The 21,805-nt window shown below is 46.0% G+C and overlaps 1 protein-coding gene across 1 annotated transcript in view; it reads left to right on the forward strand.

Moving 5' to 3' along the window:
• NOL6 (nucleolar protein 6) overlaps nucleotides 1–21,805 on the forward strand; it is a 915,540-nt gene that overhangs the window by 227,548 nt on the left and 666,187 nt on the right. Inside the window, exon 11 of the mRNA XM_069626862.1 lies at nucleotides 21,232–21,347. Within this exon, the coding sequence (XP_069482963.1) occupies nucleotides 21,232–21,347 (116 nt within the window). The remainder of the gene's footprint in view (nucleotides 1–21,231; nucleotides 21,348–21,805) is intronic.

Consider the following 21,805-nt stretch of genomic DNA (forward strand, 5'->3'; position numbering starts at 1 on the left):
AACACTTGACATAAGACGAGGGCAGCCAGGGAGCAATACTCCTGATGATAAAGCATGCCAATTGGGAGATATTTGTAAAGCACTTTGCCAGCAATCCCAAGACTGCATAAAAGCAAGACCAAGGGCGTAGGAATATAACTACCCTTATTTGAAACCCCTATGGGGAGAAACCTATAACCAGCATTGCCAGTAGCCAGACGGCTATAGTAGAATAATCCAGAGACAACACAGTGCACCTTGCATTTTATGGGATACCAATCGTAGAAGATTTTCAACCCATTATGCCAAGTGTCCAGAGACTATAAAGTGAAGCAGTTATTGTTCAAACCTCTTCACGTAGGATTTTGTTGGGGAGTATTTTGGAACACACATTACCAATAAACACAATTGTAGTAGCAAGAATTTTTATCCTGACAGACAAGTATACCAGGAAAGGGACCAATAGTAGATAGTCCTGGCAGGAAAGAAGTCGTAGAGGAGGAGCCAAAAGCTTCTACCGGAAGTCCCACCCTTACATTTGCCTATATGTTGGGAACCTGAAATGGTGACCTAGGCGGCACCTGTAATGATGCCAATAACACGAGCAGCCTTTGAAGCAAAGTACCCATTGAGAAATCCGTTCTTTATGTATCCACAAAGAGCTGACAGCTTTTGGGGAAGATCCCTGAAGAGCGAGAGAAGATGGACTAAAGAACAGACTGGTGACGTCACATGACGTAAAATGACACACAGAGGAAATAATAGAAGAGAAAGTAAAGAGAACATATAGAATCTGGTGAAGAAGTAAAAATCGAGTAGACATACACATGTAAAATGAAGATTACACGTGTGAAGAGCACGGAAGAAAATGCAAACCATTTTATAATTGTACAGACGCTTTAACCCAAGTAGACAAAGTAATCATAAAGGCTGGCTATACGTAGTGAATAGATTGCGGTGATGTGCTAAGATCTATATATTTCTGAGGCTTGTGGAATCTGCTTAGATCACACTGTGCATAGGCCGACTCTAGTGGAAGCTGCAGAGTATTAGTTTGTTTTTCGAAATTCGAAAAGCGGCGTCGAACTAGGACGTGCCAGTAATACTAACCCTAGTGTGACATCCACTGTACCCATGATCCCTCACGCATGTAGAACCCACAGATTGTTTTTTTCCGCCATTCCAGACGGACGCATATTGCGGAGTTCCATTGGCATTAGCCAATTATACATATATTATTAAAAATTCCCTGTTCTTCCACCCTACGCCGAAGATAGACGCCGGTGAAGATAGAGGACAACAGCCGTTGAAACTCCACCACGGACTCTGGGCTTCGGAAGGCCTCTGGTCTTGGCCCGGGCCTTGGAAGTCCTCTGGCATTGGCCCTGTACAAGTAGGGAGAGTGGGGGGTGGTCATACAGGCTCCCACATTTATTTCCTACATATACTCGCCCACCGCCAAATTAATACATACGGAGAGTACTCCTTTCAAATTCTGTCCGGCCCGAAGTGTAACGGGAAGTTCCCTTGGGTAGATGAGCACAATACATGCAATGTGTCTCTCCCATGAGACCATCCCGAGGCTACCTATCGAGCTTGTAAGCTCTTCAAGCACAAAACACTTAAAGACCGCTCCACTAAATGCTGGGACCACTAAGCCAGGCAAGAGAGGCCATAGATGCCGAAGGGACCTTTAGCAATGGCAGCAACGCTGACTATCAGACGGCGAGGGCAGAAGACACCCACGCACAAGCACCCGACCTCAGAGGACTGGCCAGCGGCCCAGTTATGGCGACAACACCCGGCAGCAAAAGCCCAACCCACACCACTCCCACTAAGCACATCAGCCCCAGCCGTGACTCGACACGCGTGCCGGGTGATCGGCAAGGGAAGGCACCAAGAGAGCGGTCTAACGAATCTGTGTCCTCTGGGCGTTCCCGTTCGAGATCGCTACATGACGAGGACCAACCGTCCACAGTTGGAAGGAGTGCCGCACTACCAATACTTGTAGAGGCTCGGTCGTCAGAAGACGATCCCAACCTCTATGCTCCTTTTCTTGCAAATGTACTATTAGACAACATTTGCAGAGCAGCAACATGGAGCTCAGTTCATACCTTTACTCAGCACTACTGCATTGACACACATTCCAAAACAGATACACAGGTGGGACAAGCGGTTCTAAAACATCTATTTGCCGCTACTCCTTCACACAAGCCACCACCTTCTCATAACACTGCTCGCTAATCTATGCATAGCACGTGATCTAAGCAGATTACACAAGCATCAGAAGAAATACATTACTCACTGTAATCGTATTTCTGGTGCTTGTATCTGCTTAGATTCATATGCACCCACCCTTCCTCCCCCGAGAGATGGTGTATAGATGTTTACTTGAACTTGTATCTGTTTAGGAACTCTGTGCTCACACTAATCCTGATGCTATTTCATGTCAGAAAAAATACAATCTGAGGGACCCACAAGCGTGAGGGATCACGGGTACAGGGGACATCACAATAGGGATAGTATTACTGGCGCGCCCTATTTCGACGCCCATTTTCGAGTTTCGAGAAACAACTATAATACCCTGCAGCTTCCACTAGATGTCGGCCTATGCATAGCATGTGAATCTAAGCAGATACAAGCACCCGAAATACGGTTACGGTGAGTAATGTATTCCATATGCACTTATTGTACTATTTCTATTAAAGGGATAGATATTTTAACCAGGGATACTTTTCAGAAGTGTAATACAGTTCTAAGGTAAGTAGGAACTTTGCGACTATTTTAGAAGAGCTCCAAAGCAGTTCAGGGAAAGCATAACTCAATTATACGCTTTTAAGAAAGACACAATGTATTTCAAGATAGTTAGGAACCTCATATCAATCATCTTGAGGGGCTACAGGCCACTCAAAGACCAGTATTAATTCCAAGAAAGTTTTAGAAGAGCACACAGCTAATCAAGGTGGGTAAATCCTATGGGAAGTCTCTACTAACTCTATTACCTTTCAGAAGTGTGAACCACAATTCAAAGCTGGTATAATAACTTCTATACTTTTTAAAGGGGCAACAAGCAACTTAAAGTTAAGCATTAACTTTTAGACAATTTAACTCATATTGCAGAGATATAGTTACAGTGCCAGGTCATTTACAAGTAAGTACTTTTACACTTGTTATGATTTCCAAACATAAGTCTTATCATCAAAGTCCCTCGCTAGTCTTTAGCATGAGGCAGAAGAAGGACCCTAATGGTGTAGCAGCCAGCTGTAGGTTGGTCAGGATAGGGTTCAGATACAGGAAAGTCAGAGTTCCAGAGGATATCTTATTCATCAAGTAAGTCTTAGTTTCAGAGTTAGTCAAGAGTTCAGGGACTTCACAGAAGGCTCCCTATATGCGTTCCAGCATTCGGCCTGGGCGAATGGTATGGGCAGACTCCCACCCACTCGGCCTCACAGGATTCACACAAGACTTAAGGAAAGTATTACCCAGCCAACACAGTACCTCAGCAGAAAAGAAGAGCTTCTGAGTGGATGCCTTCAGGATGCAACAGCACATGATCCGGTCCTTGGGTTCTTGGTCTTGAGACTGAAGAAATTGACACTGAAGGCCAACTGGCAGTCGTCATTGACGCGGGAGGCTTCCAACAAAGGATTCTTTTGCAGCTTACTGCGATTCTGTGGATTTGGTTCCCTTTTACCGGAACCTGATAAACAAATATCGCTGGTTGGATTCTCTTCACTCGCTCGGTCCTGCTGGTGAGGGGACTTAAGAGATTCGAGTCGTGTCTCTGGAGGTCCAGCAGGAGTCCACCAAAGATTTGGACAAAATTGGACTTCAGAAGACCATGCACCGCACATGGTCACAAGGTATTGGCGTTTTGCAGCTCAGCAAGGTCGCAGCATGTCGAGGGATGGCTCGTTTTGCAGGTCTTCTCAAGGCTAGTGGATCTCAACAGCCTCTAGGTCGTATTCGTCGCATTCGGTACCCCCAGGTCGCTTGGAAAGAAGGGTTGCAACAGGCTCCGGTTACACAGCAGTATCTGGCCGCTGGAAATGGTTACGCCGTCATTTTTTTAAATCTTCCGCTTTGAATTTGGTTCCAGTGGTCAACTTGTCGGCAGCTTCCAGGATCAGACTATTTATCAGGAACTACAGCACAACGTCTGCAATCTCTACCTGCAGTTTACAGAAAGGAGAAGGAGCGTTCTGGCTATTTAAACAGGACAGCCAGCCCCTCAGTGGGAACTGGTTTCTTTCAGGCAAGGTTAAAGACAAAGCGCTGCAGAATTTTTGACTTCCTCGCTTCTTGCCTTCCCAGACTCTGTGGAGTCTCAGCTGGGAATACAAAGGATTCCCACTGAAGACAAAACTTCAACCAAGGTCGTTCCCGCCTAGAAAGGCAGTAGACCTCAAACAACAAACGAACGAGAAATGGTGAGAGAAGTAGGAGCCCACCATTCTAGCAGAATGGTGACCCTTCTGTGCATTAAGGCGACTGATTTCACAGCCTGCGACTAATAATGACTAAAAGTCATAAAAGTAGTTTCACTGCCACCATCCATTCCAGAAAACTTGCACTTGTAACAAAAATGTTACCCGGTAAATGGGAAAGAGGATACAAGGCATCTCCATAGCACTCATAAGGTGAGTTGTGCTGCATCACCATATAAAATGTAAAGGGGGTGGGAATCAGACTTTACTCCTTGAGGACAATGCACCCAAGTGCATTAAAGATAAATTACAAATGGAAGCCCAAAGGGGCAAACCAGCCTATTTACAAAGGTTATAGGGAACTAGAAAGAAATCCAAGCACACGCTATGGAGAGACATAAAATTGTCACTCATAAAAAGAATAAAAGACTAGGCGATAGGGGAAAAAGATTCTCACTCACCTAAGGACAATGTAAAATAATTATCAAGTCTAAGCAAAAAAGTTCTCGGGATAACGCAGGTCAGGAAGATTATTCACATTTATGAACATCTTGCCTATGAAGACCCTGTCAACGACATTGTCCACCAGACTGGCCGTGCTACCTTTCATCCCATTGAAGGCCTCATCAGCGCCTGTTAGTTTCCACAGTGACAACGACTGCTTCCAATGTGACCCTGCCTCCAAGGCATACGTCAGCCGCAGGTGGGGCTGTGCCGCCCACGCTGCATCACCTGGAGCATCAGTGATTGACTCCTTCCCTAGGGGTTCTGGTATAAGGAAACAGTTGCCTCCTACTCTCGATTTTCTCCCTAGGTGCACCCTGCCTGCGCCATCCCATGCCTTGTCTCCTGGGCAACCTTCCAGGGTGTCACACCCTGCCCCGTCACTTCAGACATCCACTCTGTCAGATGATGACTTCCTGGAGGGTGTTTTTTGGGAGGAATGTGGTCAGGGTGGCCCTGCTCCACAATCAACTCTGCTGGGTTACAGGGCCACCTCGTCCCAGGAGCCCTGTTCTGGGGGAGCCTGATTATACAGGCACAGATACCAGCTCTGAAACCAGCGTTCACACAGATGGTACTCTTGGGACAGATGAGTATGACTAGGTCCCTGCAAATTTCTGGAGTCTCTTCTCTGGCGAGATTTTATCCTTTTCAGCCATGATATCCCGGACTGTGAAGCTGTTTTACCTCATCCGTGAGGAGAAAAAGCATGTTTTTCTTTTTTGACGTTGAGTCCTCCACGAAGACGATGGCCTCTGTCCCCTCTGCCGTATGACATCTGGGAGGACGGCTTGGTGATGAGAAACCACTAGTCCGCTCCTCCCAGGAAGGAGCGTTTGGGAAAGAAATACAGGATCCCAGATACTGCACCCAAGTGCCTCAGGTCCCATCCCACACCGGACTCCAGGGTCTCCGCTGCAGCAAGGGAAAAGATCAGTGAACCTGCCATCTTTGTCTTGTACTGTCCCGCCATATCAAGAGGGAAAGAAATTAGATGCTGCAGGAAAACTCATCACTACCACTGCAGCGTTCTCTATCAAAGCCACCAACGCTGTAGCCATTCTCTCGCGTTACGACAAAGGTTTGGTGCAAGCCAGGCCCCATACTTTAATTCCTCCCGGATGACAAGAAGGCATAGGCTTTAGCCATCTTTCGCAAAGGCAATGTGGCCTCGAACCATGCTATCACTGTCGTCATTGACATTGCAGGCTCTGTGTTTCCGCCAATGGGGAACGGAGTGGCTTTACGTCAACAAGGCTGGCTCAAAGCCTCTAGTTTCCGCCCACTGGTGCAAGCTAAGGTGCTCGACATGCCATTTGACGGGGACCAACTCTTTGGGAAGGCAGTGGAAGAGAGTCTCCCTGCAACCAAAACAGAAACAGATATTGCCGTTCTTAGGGCACACTTCAGCTCAGAAAGCAGTCATTTCGCTTATCTAAAGGAAGTGTATACAGTACCTCTAAGGTTCCCAGTCCAGCCTACCGTTAACCCTCTCGATCCTCCACGCAGGAAGCATACAGAGGACGCTCTCAGGCCTACAGGGGAGGGTCCCAACTTCATTGCGACCAGGACACCTGCAGCTAAAGAAGCCTGGCCCGGCCTAGAGCTCGGGCCCCCACTTTTGCACTCTGGTGGGAGGCCTGCTGTCTCACTTTGTCTGCCAATGGGACAACATCTCCACGGGCAAATGGGCGCTTAATACCATCCAACATGGTCACACCTTGGTGTTTCAAAGCAAATGCCACGCATCTATCTCACCGCAAGTCAGGAGCAGCATAGGTGCCAGCTCCTCAAGTAAACCCAAGCCATGTTGTGGAAAGGGGCAATAGAACCAATCCCAAAGGTTCAGGGGGATCATGTTGCAGCATGTGCTCCAGCAGCTAGAAAGAGAGGATTTCCTGGTGTCCCTGGATTTGGAGGATGCATACTTTCACATCCCTATCCATCCAAAACACTGAATGTTCCTCCGGTTCGTTCAAGGAAGATACTACCAGTTCAAGGCACTGCCCTTCTGCCTGAAATCGTCCCCAGGGGTTTTCACCTAGTGCTTGGCTCCAGTGGCAGCTTTTTTTCACCGCAAAGGGTTCTACCTCTATCCGCACCTGGACGACTGGCTCATCCGATCCTGCTGTTTGGCGGTATGGCCTACAGAGGAAACTATCCAGACCCTAACCTCTATGGCATTCTCAATAAATTATCCCAAATCCTGCATGATGCTGCCTCGGAAAGAACTATTTTTTTTGGGTTCCTGCCTCAACAGTCACTTGTCTGGCAACCCCGCCAGAAGACGGGATAAAGACCTTCCCGGTGAAGGTTCAGCGGCTGTCGACAGCCAAGATTTCAACGGTCCGGTCCATCAAGTACCTCTCTTTGATGATGACCTCTTGCATTCATCTGGGTCCTCATTGGAGGCTGCAGATGGACCACTTCAGGAATTCCTGGACACCAGATGGAAACAGGTCACAGGCTCATGGACCGAACAGATCACTCTCAATCAGGCATTCCGTCAGGCCCTGCAGTGGGGGTCCATTTGCCCTCATTTCTTGCAGGGTGCTCCCTTTACGATCCCTGCGTATCAGAAGGCTGTCACGACCGACTCCTCTCCGGAAGGCTGGGCTTCCCACACAGGCCAATACTATGCCAGGGGCCTCTGGCTTCTGGAGAAGGAGTTGCACATCAACGTCCTGGAACTTCAGGCAGTCTTCTGGGCTTTCAAGTTTTTTCAGCCTCGGCTCCAGTGGAAGGTGGTATGGGTATTCACAGACAACACCATGTGAGAAACCTAAGGGTATTCTCCTGATCAGACCTCAAGAATCTCTTATTCAGGTGGCCAGGCAAGGGCTGGCGCTCTCATATTCAAACCCTGGTGATGGACAATTGAGGGAGGATCACCTGGATGGGGGAACCCAGGGTTATTCCCTGGGAAATGCCCCAGGTGAGGTGCGATATTACACCTGGGAGGAGGATGAAGTCCTTGAGGCCTTTATAGGCTATTATAAAGTAAACTCCTCCCCAGCAGTCATTCTCCCATATCCGATTCCAACGTCTCCTTGTCTGTGAAACCAAGTAGGAAACGGAACAACGTTATTGTGGGGGACTGCATCTCCCAAAGTCCCAACTTTCGGGTAACCTACCAGAGAACTCCCAATCATTCTTCTCCGCATCACTCTGAATTATCATTTTCCAAACTCCCAGTAGATTTTGACAAAACCCTATAGTTCTCTCAATCCCTCCTACTCCTTTCACAAACCCTACAAAACCTCCCCTTCCGAGTTCACCACAACCCCTAGGACGAGCGAGATAATTTCAAATGCCCCTTTTTCCCCCCTCTAACTCCCCCCTTTTCCAACAAAAACGCGTTCTCACACCATGACCGACAACGGGTTAACACCAAAACCGTTCACCTGACATGTCTCAACACACGGGTCAGGCAGAGTCAGGAAATTGACAATAACCACACACACGTGACGACCCTTTACCTTCCCGACAGGGCTAAAAGGCGGAGCACAAGAGAACACTACGAGCAAGGCCCAATGCACGAAGAAATGGCTACACCGGACCGGCAGTTCAAACGGAGGAGAAAGGCGGTGAGACCTGGAAGGACGACGAAGGGGGAACTGCCCTTGCCCTTTTTCAACTCGGACCTGCAAAGCCTCTGAAAGAGAAATCATAAGACCAGGAGTTACAGCTGGCGTGTGGAGGAACTGATGTCAACGGTGCACAGGGTTCTCCCGCATTGATGACACAGGCGGGGAGGCACGATGGCTACTGTGGTACCGTCCTTGACTCCAGACGCAAGAAAAGCCGAAGGTTGCAAGTGGCAACATTATATGAACGCAAGGAACTTGAGAAGAAGGAACTTGTGTGTGTCTTTGAACTTTTGGGAAAGCCAAGACAGGGGCCAGCTGCAGAGTGGTCAGATGCCGCAGAAGTGCTCATTTGAAGGACTCTTGCTGGCCCCTTTGGTTTTGAGTTGAACTGCAAGTACCAGAAGGCCCTAGGAATGGGCGGCGCGAGATGTCAGTGGTCCTACAGGGGTCACATCAAATCCCTTGTACAATCGAAAGTCTCAGAACCATCGCTGATAGAAAGCTAGGGGAAGGGAACCACACTTTCTGATTAGAATGAGGAAATCATGAACTGTTAGAAATTCATGAACTGTGTTAAAGCTGTGTTAAAGATGTCTATGTGGACCCAACGGAGGAATGGCAAGGTGAAAGCTACTGAGAGTGAATTCTGCATTGAGATAAAGCAGAGTGACCTGTATATTTGGCAAACGTGAACCCAGCTGAGTGATACCTGCGAGTTGGGGTGAAGAGTAATACAACCGGGAACAGTGTGTCGACAAGAGTGTACCCGGTTGAGGGTTGTCCACATGTTGGTTGTTTAAAAGGACGTTAATTGCTCCTAAATGTTGAAAGCTGTATTTGAAAGCCCATAGTGAACCCGATGGCGGGAGGCCCACTTTTGCAAGGAGGATATGAGCCCGGCAGAGGCAGATCACATGGACGAAGAGCAATCGCCCAAGGTGCAAGATCACAGAAGGGACTTTTGTTTGTTGGTTTGATTCAGCAGGCCTTCTAAGGCAAGAGACTTTGTAGAAAAGAGACTTGGCCTTTGAAGGTCTGGTTTCGTGGAATAGACTTGTGAACCTCTTGCTGGAAAGGCCCAAGAGTGTGCTGTGTTCAGGAGTCCTGCCTTGTCCCTTGCTAAAAGCCTGTGCAAGGGAGACCCCGCCAAACCATCCTGACTTATCATTTTGTGAACACTTCTTTCTTTTCTGGTGAACATTTTCCCATGCTCTTTTTTGTAACTTCGTGGTAAGGAATGGCAATAGGTTTTTTTAGTATAGGCCCTTTTTATTTGACAAGACGCTACTAGGGCTACCTTATTTGATGGTTGAAGCTTGCTCCCATCTTAGCTTTATGTTTAGGTTAGGTGTTTCTCTCACCCATGCATATAGTTTAATAAACACCTTTGAACTTTAATCACTGGTGTCTGTCTTTACTTTTGCCACCGTGAGTTCTTTACAACCACCACCATGTTTTACATCATGAATCACGGCGGAACACGTTCCCACGTTCTCTCTGGAGTGGCAGAATCAGTGGAATTGGGCCATTGCGCTAAGGAGGTTTCTCGTCCCATGTTACCTAGCAGGCATTCAAAACACCATTGCGGACTCTTTCATTAGGGAGTTGCTGTCCTGCAACAAGTGGGAGCTCCAGCAAGCGCAAGTGTGTCATCTCTTCAGTGAGTGGGGTCAACCTCAGATTGACCTCTTTACAACAGCAGCCACCATGTGCCAATGGTTTGCCATTAAGTATATTCTCAAGCCAAGAGTCTGGGAGATGTCTTCTCATTCCCTTGGGAGGGCCTCTTCCGGTATGCTTTTCCGACGATTGCTATGTTGCTATGAGTGATCAACACACTCAGATGATATCATTGTACTGGCGTGGCCTGGGCAGATATGGTACTCAGACCTTCTCCATCTGTCGGTGGTTCCAGCCATCAAACTGCCTCCACTTACAGATCTACTTTTCAGAGAGTGAGGGTCAATCTTGCACCATGACCCAGTGTCTTTCAGCCTGGCTGCCTGGCTCTTGCAGCCCTACAATTCGGATACTACTTGCTGCCTTCAGAATGCTAGGACATCCTAGCCAAGGCCAGGGCTCCAGCTACACTTGTCTGCTACAAACACAAGTGGAAGCGCTTTTTAGTGTGGTGCCAGTTACAGATTATTTCTCTGCTGTGCATAACGGTGTTGCAGCTTCTTCCTTACTTGCTCTCACTGACCAAGTCTGGCCTTGCCCATGCACTTATAAATGTACACCTGGCCCCCAAATCCCAGTACACCCTGTTAGGTGAGTTTTCCTAAAGTCCCACTTGTAGGTTAGACTTTAGTAAGCTATCCCAGAGTTTTGTAGGTCCCCCAACTCTTAGTGTCAGTCTGCACTACTCAGAGACCTTGGTAGAGTAGCATAGCAGTCAGGCTTATCTTAAGATGGGAGCTGTAGGTAAGTGCACTGGACGTAGCTAGTAATGCACATCAAAGAAACACTTACACATAAATGTATATTAAATTATAGATGTATTATATTTACACAAGAGTCACTGTTAAATACTTACCACAATAAACCAACAAACATAGGTATACTTTACAATACTTTCAAAAGGCCACTTCTTAGTTGGTAGTTGTTGAACGCGCACAATTTGTTTGACAGGTCTACCGTACTATCGATTATAACGCGCATCCACAAAGTAATACAGTATGTGCATTTAGTCAGTATATAGTGATTTCTGGGAAGGAAAACAGTTGGTGTTATCCTAATGAGAGCTTCAGGTTATTTAGGCAATTTTCTTTTAAAGTCCAAAACGCAATCCTAGCTAAAAGGCAGTTCGGAGAGGCTTAGTCTTGAAAAGTAGCTAAGTCAAACGTGCCTGTGGACACTTTCTAGTCATCAGGAAAGAAGATACAAAGAAGGCTTAACCAACTTTGGAGACTCTGTTAAAGGACTCGCTAAAGGGACACAAGCAGCGGCTTGAGTCGACTGTACGATGGGGTTGCCCTGGACACCTTTGTGGGCTCCAATGCTCTGGAGCCACTTTCTAGAATAAGGTACCTTTTCCCCCACAGTACCTTAGGTTAGAAGAAAAGATAATGGCTGGATTCTCCTCAGTGTTGCAGCACTGGACCCAACCTTCGGATTCCTTGGTCTGATGACGAAAGGCAAGACAATGGACAGGATCTCTTAGCAGCAGTCTTGAGGGAGGACCTTGGCATGGCTTTCATCAATTTCTCTGGTTTGCGTTCTTGGCCCCTTTCCTGCAGCAACACCAACGGACACGATTCGCCCGCTCAATCTTCTTGGGTTTCTGCAGTTACGCACTCCCCTGAAGGTGTCTGGATGAGTTGGTTTGTGTCTCTGGATTGTCTTTATGGGCGCAGCAAAGACTTTAAGGAATTCGGCTTTTCCGCAACGATGCCCTCGGCATGGGCAGCAGGTCTCCTGATATTGGGGTTCTGCAGCTCTGGAAATTCATAGGGCCTTGGAGGATGGCTCAAATCAAAGTTTGTATTGGGACTGGTTGATCCGACCAGTCAAAGAGGAGTCGTACTCTTCGGTGTTCCTATGTCACACAGAAAACTGGGTCTGGACAGAAGTGGTCGCTTCAGTGTTGCAAAGGGTCTGCAGGCATCTCTGGGTGGATTCTTAATCGGTTACCTCGGCTTCCAGTGGTTGACTTGCCCTTCACTCCAGGAGCCTCGCCTTTTATCCAGTTTCTGCACGCACTCCTCTGCAATCTTCCTCGGCAGTTTAAAGGAAGGAGAATTTAGCCGTCCAATGAGGACAGCCAGACCCCCAGTTGGAGCTGGTCCTCTTCAGTCACTCTGACAGACAAAGGACAGGGGGGTGGAAAACTCCTCCCCACTTCCTGCCTGCCCAGACACTCTGGAGCCCAGGCGGGGACACCCAAGTGTTGCTGCCAAAGGCAAAACACACACGTCTCCCCACACCCCCAGAATGTTACAAGGGCTCACCAACAACAACCATGCTAGTAATGGTGAAAAAGGAAGGGAGGCCCCAAGATAGTTTTTAGGTTAGGATAGTTTTTAAGAAGTTCAATTAAGGGCTTAGTAAAATCATTCAACTGAGGCAGTACACAACTCCACTCTTAGTATAAGGTTGTACTACCTGAGTTCATGGTAGCGTAGACTGAGCAGCCAGGCGTATTTTAGGAGGGGGAGAGAGCTGTAGAATCAGTACAAAGAAATTGTATTATACATATGGTCCACAGAAACACTGACACACTATGTATTATTAAAAAATGGGTGATTTTATATACAAGTAGACTAAGAGATTCTTGGGTACGTAAGTACTATCATAAAGCATATAAACACATTATGCACCTTGATGTCCTCTGACCTAGTGAGCTATATACATGCTCACATACATAAATAAAATAGAACCACAACACTATGCTTTAAATGCACAGATCAAAGCACAGACATTATTTAGAAGACCTTAGAGTATTTCTAAGGGGGGTTGGGAGGGTAAGACATAGATCCATTTCTGATTACTTTCAGTAATACAATGGTAGTAGACCCTGTCAGTTATGCAGTGACACTCAACAATGAAATCACATAGTTAACCAACTTGCAAATATACTTTTCTGAATAGTGGAACACAGATTCAAGGAACAGTATATAACTCTACTACTTTTGTGATAACATACAGTTATTCTAGGTAAGACCTTTTTGGTGTAATATACAATTACAGTTGCTTTTCAGCTCAGTAGAACACAGTGAACCCAACAGCATTAATGTTGGGGAAGAGGCACACCCAATTCACAGTTGAGTAACTTAACCTTACTTTTCAGAATAGCGCAACACACATTCAAGGTAGTTAAGAACTTTTGTAACTGTTCACTCTCCGAGTAAGTTACCAACCAACTTCTTTTACAATGAAGTAACTTTTGAACACTTGTTATTCTTTTCAAGGCAGAACCCTTTTCTTATCCAGACCTTCCTTTATTTTATTGCATGAGTTCAATCAGAGGCAGTAGAGGGGACCCTAGTGGTCTAGGTGCCAGCTGTAGGCTGTGAGAGATAAGTTTCAGTTACAGGCAAAGTCAGAGTTCCAGAGGAAGATTGTTCAAACAAGTATTTCACTTTAAAGTTAGTTGAGGGTCCACACCCTAGCAGGATCCCGCAGTGGGCCTGGGTGAACTGGATGAGTGGCCACCCAATCACAGAAAACACCTCAAGGCTATACAGAAATCACAAAGACTCAAGGTTGGTAAAATACCCCTGCCAACACAGTACCTCTGCACAGAAGAAGAGTTGCAGCAGGAAGACATTAGCATCTGCAGCCAAAAACCTGGTCGATGGATTCCTATGTCAAGAAGATGGAAGACAGGACTTTGGAAGCACCTTTGCAGTAGGGATAACAGAAGACGGCTCCAGGTAGAGTTTCCTCACGGCTGGATGCTTCTCTGTGGATTTGGCTCCTTTTCAGGAGCACGTAAGAAGACACAATATCGCTAGTCGGATTCTCGTCGTTTGCAAGGTACAGCACTCTGATAAGGGCGCTTTTTGGACTGGAATCATGTTTCTGGAGATATTTCAGCGAGATTCAGAATTCGGAAAACTGTGCACCGCTCAATGGCTCGAGATCCCAAGGTATTGGGGTATTGCAGCCCGCAATGTCACAGCATACTGTACGATGGCTCAACATGCAGGTCTTCCTGAGTCTTTTTGAGTCTAGTGGGCCCCACCATGCTCTGGGTTGGGGTCCTCGTCCCCAGGCTGATTGGAAGGAAGGACTACAGCAGGCTCTGGTTACAAAGCAGGCTCTCCGGTTGCTGGAAATCATCTTGGCTGCGGTTTCTTCATCTTCATCTTCCTCTTCGGTTGGTTGCAGTGGTCGGCTACCTCTTCAGCTTCCAAGTTCGGACTTTTATGTAGGAACCCAGCCAATCAAACAGCCATGCAACATTCAAACTTGGGGGGTGGGGAGGGGGTTGGCAGTCCTTTCAGGACAGCCAGCCTTCCAGTTTGAACTGGATTCTCGCAGTCCGGCTGGAAGACAAAAGGCTGTAACATTGGGCTCTATGCGACTGCATTGGTTGGCATTTGCTGATGACATTATCCTATTCGACATAGTGCCATTCGGACTTCAGAACAAATTAAACATATTCTATGAATATTGTCTGCAGAACAACATGACCGTCAACCCGGTGAAATCACATATTATGATTTTCACGGCAAAAAAAAAAATTGCCTAGATTTACCTTTACTATCAATCAGCAGCCTATTTCTAGGAGGGACTCGATTGTTTACCTGGGCTATCACCTGTCGAATAGGAACTCAATTGGTGGATGGCGGACTTTGCTGAACACGAAGCTCAGCCCGCTTATGGGTCAAATGCGAATAATTTTCGCTAAATACTGCAGTTTTTCTCTTTTGCCCCTTATCCAATTTTACATCATGAAAATAGAGCCCATTTTGCTCTATACACTTGATATGTTTGTTGCAGCTGGGGCCCTTGTTAAACCAGATCCAAGGACAACTTTGGAAGAAAATCTTAGGGATACCAGGCTATGTACCAAATTCCATCATACTACATGAGTTTGGGCTCTATCCTCTGGCTGATAAACATCTTTGGAGGAAGGTAAATGCTTTCTATAAAATTCTTTTGCCTCCCCCAAATTCACTTTATGAGGAGTTTCAGTTAATGTTGGATAAAAATTGCCCGGCTTCGGTTTTGGAAGCGAAGGTAGAAATAATGGAGACTCTAACTTCGCTTAATATGACTTTGATGGACTTGATTAATACCCCAATTAAAGTTAAAACTTGCTTCTTTCGCAACTCTTGGGCTCAAAATTCTGATAAGATCGGGGGTTACTCCTCCTTTTCGACCTATGCTATGTTTAGACATGCAATTACTCAAAGGTTGCCTTATATCCTATGTTTTCCTGACAAAAGGGCTAGACAGATTTATATGCGTTTCCGTCTGGATCTTATCCACACTGGAGCTCGTATTCGATTTTGGGCTGGGTATAGGGATTTGGCGAGGTGGGATGAATGTCGATTCTGCCAGAATAAGTGTGTAAATGAAACTCTTGAACATCTCTTTATGTACTGTGAATTTTTCGCTAAGCAAAGATTATGCTGTTTGGATTCTGTGTTTTTTTCTTATTCTAAGCTTGGAGCCAACTTAGTATGGTTAAGATGTATGCAGGGCTCTTCGAATGCCATTATTTTGGCAACTGTTAGACTTGTTTTACTGATTGAAGAACAGCTGCTACCAATGAATTGTACTTTTTTTAATAGGATGGGTTTGGCCTATCCCCATGGGCAATAAGGGGTATGGATGCACAAACTAGCTTTGTACCTCGCTTAATTGCTGTTTTCTCCTCTGTTTTTGTCTGTGTCTATGCTCGTCTTGTTGGATTGCCTGCTATGTCTTTTCTTTTTGCCTCTGGCGATCGTGCGTATGGGAGTGGCTAGGTGGTGGGTATTTTATTATGAAGTATTGTAGGTGAGTTTTTTTCTTTTTTTTGATGTACCTACTGTGTATTTGTATTTGTATATTTGAATGGATCTGTCTTAAGGTATTCTTTAGAGGAAATTAATCTAGGTGAGGTGACGCAATATTATTGTATTACTTTCATGTATATAATATGTTTTTAAATGTATTTTTATGATGATCAAATTTTGTAAAGGTGTAAAGTAAAATTTACTACCGAAACAATAATAAAAAAAAATTAAAAAAAAAAAAAAAAAAAAAGGCTGCAGAGTTTTAGACACCTCCCTTGCTTCCTGCCTTCATAGACACTCTGGACTCTGGGCGAGGAATCCTCAGGATTCCCGCCAAAGATGGAGTTAACACAAACTAATTCCCCACCCTGAATGTCAGGGGAAGCAACAAGAAAGGACAAGGAACGCTGAAATGCAAAAAAAGACAGGGGGCATTTTGGTAAAATGAGCACCCCTGGGTGCCTTTACCGGAGGCTGTGGAAACAGCCTGCCGTAAAGGTGCACCGAACTAATACATTTTTCACTGCCACCAGCCATTAAAGGTAAGTTTGTCCTTGTATCATAAATGTTACATTTGAAATGAGAAAGGGGATACTCTGTATCTCCCCAGAACTCCACATACAGTGGGGGGTTCTGGGCTCACCTAATAAAATGTAAAAGGGATCCAAAGATCCTTTCTACCCTTGGGAGCAGTAGTTCTCACAAGGTTAGCCAGGGAAAGTTACACGGGCAAGCCCGTAGGACAACTCAGCAACAATAGGCACTTATTGCCATAAAGTTGTCAAAGAGGATAACTTTTAAAAGACACTATGGAGAATCTTAAAAATGACAGCCATAAAAAGAGTAAAAGACTCTGTGAGTGTAGGAAAAGATTCTCACTCGCTGAGATATAGAGGAAAATAATCTACCTGTCCAGAAAAAGTTCTGGGGTGACACAGGTCAGGAAGATGTATTATTGATATGAAAATCGTACCAACAGTTAGTACTTGGGTGCCCCTATTGTGCACTGCTGAGGCTATGGACGTAGCCTGCAGTGGAAATATTAGACAATAGTTGCTACAACACGTCCACTGCCACCAGCCATAACTAGGAGTATGTCTATGTGACTAAAAAGTCACAGGGGCAGATAGAAGGGGGATACTATGTATCTCTTTGGCACTCCACATAAGGTGGTGTGTGCCTTTCTCTGACTATAACGTTTTAGGAGAGATACTTAGTATCTATCTAGCCTTACAAACTGTAGTTACTCTAGGAGAAATAATCTCAAAGGAGGACCCTACCGGTCCCCAGCAACACAGCGCATAAGGAGCTGTGTGCTGTAATAGTAGAATTCAGATGTCTTTCAGAGTTATGGTGGAAAATAGACTCCACAGGACAGATAAAATACAAAGAATAGAGTTACAACAGACAGAGCCCATAAGAATGAATGGGGGGGAAAAAGGCTCCACTCATTCAGGATTTCAGAAAAAGGTCCAGCAAATAGTGCTGGGGGTCTCACTAGGAGCGGAGATGAAGCATAACAATGATGACCCGTGCTCCGGGCAGACTATCACTGTAACCGCACAGGCTCATTAAGGAATTCCTCAAAGGCCTTGTCAGAGCGTTACCTCCGGTGAAGGCTCCTGCCCCTGCATGGCAACGGAATGTGTTGCTGTCAAAACTGATGGACCCCCTGTTTTGACCTATGCATCGGGCCTCCTTTAAGTTTCTGTTTTGGAAGACCGCCATCCTGGTGGCTATTACCTCTGCCAGGCCGGTTGGGGAAATAAGGCTCTCTCATGTATGGCTTCATATTTGTTCTTCCACTCAGTTAAGGTAGTTCTATGTACTCGTCCTTCCTTTATGCCAAAGGTCCCATCAAACCTTCACTTAAACAAACCTTTGGTTCTACCAGGCTTCTTTGCAAACCCTTCTTCACCTGGTGAAAGATCTTTGCATTCATGAAACGTTGCGTGTGCCTTTAAGTTCTATGTTGCATGCACAAAGGACATTTGAAAGGCTTCACTTTTTGGGCCAGTGGGGAATAGGCAGGCCCTGTCCAGGGCTTCCTTCTCCATTTGGCTCTCGGTTGTATCATGCATCATCAGCTGGGCACCAGAGCCATTGCATCAATGACCGCTTTCCTCATTGGTGTTCATCTGCTGGATATCAGGGATACCATGGAGGAGTCTGGTGTTGGTCAAGCGTTGCTTCGCAACTTGTTTGCATGAGGTGTCTGTTACAGGAGTATGTGTATTCTGTTGAGCCTTGCCACCTGCCATGGTTGTGTAAATGTACTGCTATGTAATCGTATTCACGAGCATGTAAATCCATGTAAGACCCCATGCTGGAGAAGGAACAAGATACTCTAGTTCCCCAGTATGGGTTTTGCATGAAACCTCCCTTCTAGGATCTTCTTGGTTCCCAATACCACTTTACTTTCGCAACCGCATCTGAAGATGGTCACCACGGGTGGTGCTAAGGAGGACGGATGTCTTTGGTTGGGGCAATATTGACCCAAAGGGACAGCAATAGGCTATGCAAGCGGCATGCAGCTTTTGTTTAAAGCTAAACCGCTTTTTTCTTTGTTATTGAGGATTCCCAGCCTGATGACGGGGAATATTCATGAGCATGTAAGACTCATGCTGGAGAACAGGAGTTAATGGTAAGTAACGTGTTCCTAATGTCGTGCAGCGCTCCACGTAAGGCTGCTCCCATGAGAAAAGTTCTTCCTGTGCCAGGAGCCTGAAATACTATTCAGTGCACCCAAAAAGTAATGTTGAGTGACATCTATAGCCTCAAAATCGGCTATAATGGATATTCTGCGGTTCACATTGAAGTCAATGGATGCAAATTGAAACCGAGAAATCCTTGTTGAAAACTGCCTTTTTTTCGCCTTGTGTTTTTGAAAGCTGCATTTTGTGAAGATTTTATTTGATGAACTGCAGTTTACATGGGATAATCATTATTATGGGTATTTTCACAAAGTCTACCAGCAGGTGAGACTCTATAAAACCAAAGCCAGGTGTATCTCATGAGCAGAATGTGAGCAGTAGTTGAGTACAATGAACTCAGTAAATACATAGGCCCAAAGAAACTCACACTTGTAGTTATAGTAAAATATACATCTATTTTATATGCACAAGGCAAAGTAATATTCAGGCATGTAAGTACTGTTCAATTAATCAACACAATAGGAAACTTTAGCAACACCTTTTCAGGTGAGTAAATCCATAGTAGTGGAATGTATCAGTCATGAACACAGTTCAATGGTAAATCAGTTAATTTATTAAAGTCACTCTGACAATGTTCTGTTGTAGGGAAAAGGGTTATTCAACATCAATAATAGCAATTCACTACTTTGTAATACTTGTCAATGATTCCAATACTTTACCAGTCCATTCCCTAACAAGTTCAGAGTTCTTCAGACTAGGAGGGGCGCAATGTGATGTGCAGCAGAAGAAAAGATAAGGTTCCATACGTCAACTGCTTTCACGTAGGGTGATTTGGTGGAGGTAAAAAAAAGTTATTAGGGACCTTGGAAAGGACTCCATATGAGTGCACAAGCATTTAGGCCTGGGCAAGTGGGTGAAAATCCAAACACCAGATACTGAACTCCAGTAACACAGGAGCAACAATTTGATTTGAGTTAAGTACTACCCTGAGCCCCACAGTTAGGAGTTGTGAAGAAGATGCAGCTGGATTCTGCCTATGCATCAGCGGTGGACCCAGTATCCTGTTCCTCATTCGTGGTGACAGAAGGAGGGACTTTGGAAGGGCTGTCGCAGCAGTCGAGGGAACAGACCCTCAGCAAGGAATTCTTCGTACTCAGTCTGCGGTTTTGGCGCCTTTTTACAAGCTCTAACAGTGAATGATCCGTGCCCAGTGAATCTGCTTCGATTCTCTGGTCCTGGACTCTGTTGAGGGGACTTTGAGGAGGGAATCCTGACTCTGGAGGGTCAAATGGAGCTCGCCAAAGTTCTGGGACGATTCGTCCACGGAAAGACAATGCACTGCATTTGGGTTGAAGGTCCCCTGGTGTTAGCGGTTTGCATCCCTGGTAGGTCACAGCATGTCAGGGATGGCTCGTTCTGCAGGTCGTCTAGTTGGTCCCACGAGCCAAGGGGAAGGAGACGTCCTCTTCGGAACTCCTGTCGTTCAGAAAATAGGGTCAGGACAGCTGTGGTCTCTTTGTGGTTATTGGAAGGGTCTGCCAGCGTCTCTGGCAATCTCCTGCTTCTGATCCTCTGTACCAGTGGTCGACTTGCCTTCTACCTCAGGAACCTTACCTTTTTATCAGGATTTCCCATTCATTCTCTGCAAACTCTCCCTGCAGTTTACTGTAAGGCGCAGGTGGCTGACCAATCAGGACAGCAAGCCCCCCAGTAGGAACTGTCTCTTTTTCAAGCACATCAGCAGACAAAGGATAGCTGAGTTTCGGGATCCTGCCATGCTTCCTGTCCTCGCAGACGCACTGGAGTCCCACCAAAGGCACATCTCACATCAAGACCTCCCCCTCCCAGGATGGCAGAAGAAGGGCCAAGAAAAATCTGTGCGAGTTCTGGTGAAAAAGAAAGGAGCCCCCATGTTGGAACATAGGTAACCCTCCTGTACATAGCCAGAGCTGTGAATACAGCTTGCGGTAGAAAATTGCACAGAAGTAGGTAGAACACGTCCACTGCCATAAGTATAGGGTTGTTACTGTAACTCAAAGGTTACAGGAGCAGCCTAGGCATCCTCTCAGTATTCCACATAAGGTGGGGTGTGCTGATCTCTCAAAAGAAAAAGTTAGGAAAGGATAACAAGTATGCCTTTATCCTTAAGACCAGTAGTTCATTAAGCTAAATACGACTATAAAATAGGGTGCTGTGTGCTGCAAAAGTGAAACACAGATGCCTTTAAAAGGTATGGAGGAAAGACTCCATAACATAAAGACAAACTGAGCAGGGTTCCCATGATTAGGACAGAAAAGAATGAATGGGGGGAGGGGGGAAAGCTCATTCAGGAGATCAAGTAAAAAGTCCAGCAAAAAGTGCTGAGGGTCTCACTAGGAGAGATGATTTAGCATAAAAGTGATCAATCTCCCCAAGAATCATGTCAATGGAATGTTACATTTTATTGTTTTCATCTAGGTGCCCGTTGTATTTCCTGTTGTTCAGGTTTTTAATCACCCTGGTACATCTGATGACAATGCTGAAACAAACCCTACAATTCTCTCCAGTATACTGGCCTTGACACTGTTTATGCAACTGACACCTATATAAGTCACAGGCCATAACTAGCATTGGTTTTGTTTTTCAGCTCCAATTTGAAGCTAAGCAGTCCATGGAGGTCCTTGATGATACCACTGCAGATGGATTTCACCTGCTTCTGATGGTTCCAAAGCCTCTGCTTGAAACGTTTGACCATGTCTTTCAGTAAGTTGTGCTTATGCTAAAGGAGTGACTCAATGTGTTGAGTGCAGATGGCATTTGGGATACAAAGCAAATGTCAGGTGTGTTTGAGATAAGTCATTTATAACGCGCCTGTCAAGTTTTTCTAGGCGCGACAAGTCAAGGAGGGGGGGGGGGGGGACAGAAGGAGGAGAAACCATGATCTTACTAGGCCTTGTGTCATTCAGATGGCGCAGGTGCGGGGAAGGGGGGAAGTGCCAAGGGGATTAGGGGAAGTGCAGGTGATTCAAAAAGTGCTGCCTGGGGGTGGCTTTAAGTCCAAAGACAAGAAGACGGTAGGGTTACAGATACAGACCTTTAAGTGCTGAGGGAGCACGGAGGCAGTGCAAGGGCAACTGGACATCAAGGAGCCTGGTCCCGAGTTCAGGGAGGGGGGCAGGTGACCAGTGTACGGAGCTATTAGGGACATTATCAGGGGAGAG

This window comes from Ambystoma mexicanum, chromosome 6p (assembly GCF_040938575.1).
Source record: "Ambystoma mexicanum isolate Mex_15411 chromosome 6p, UKY_AmexF1_1, whole genome shotgun sequence".
Lineage (NCBI taxonomy): Eukaryota > Metazoa > Chordata > Amphibia > Caudata > Ambystomatidae > Ambystoma > Ambystoma mexicanum.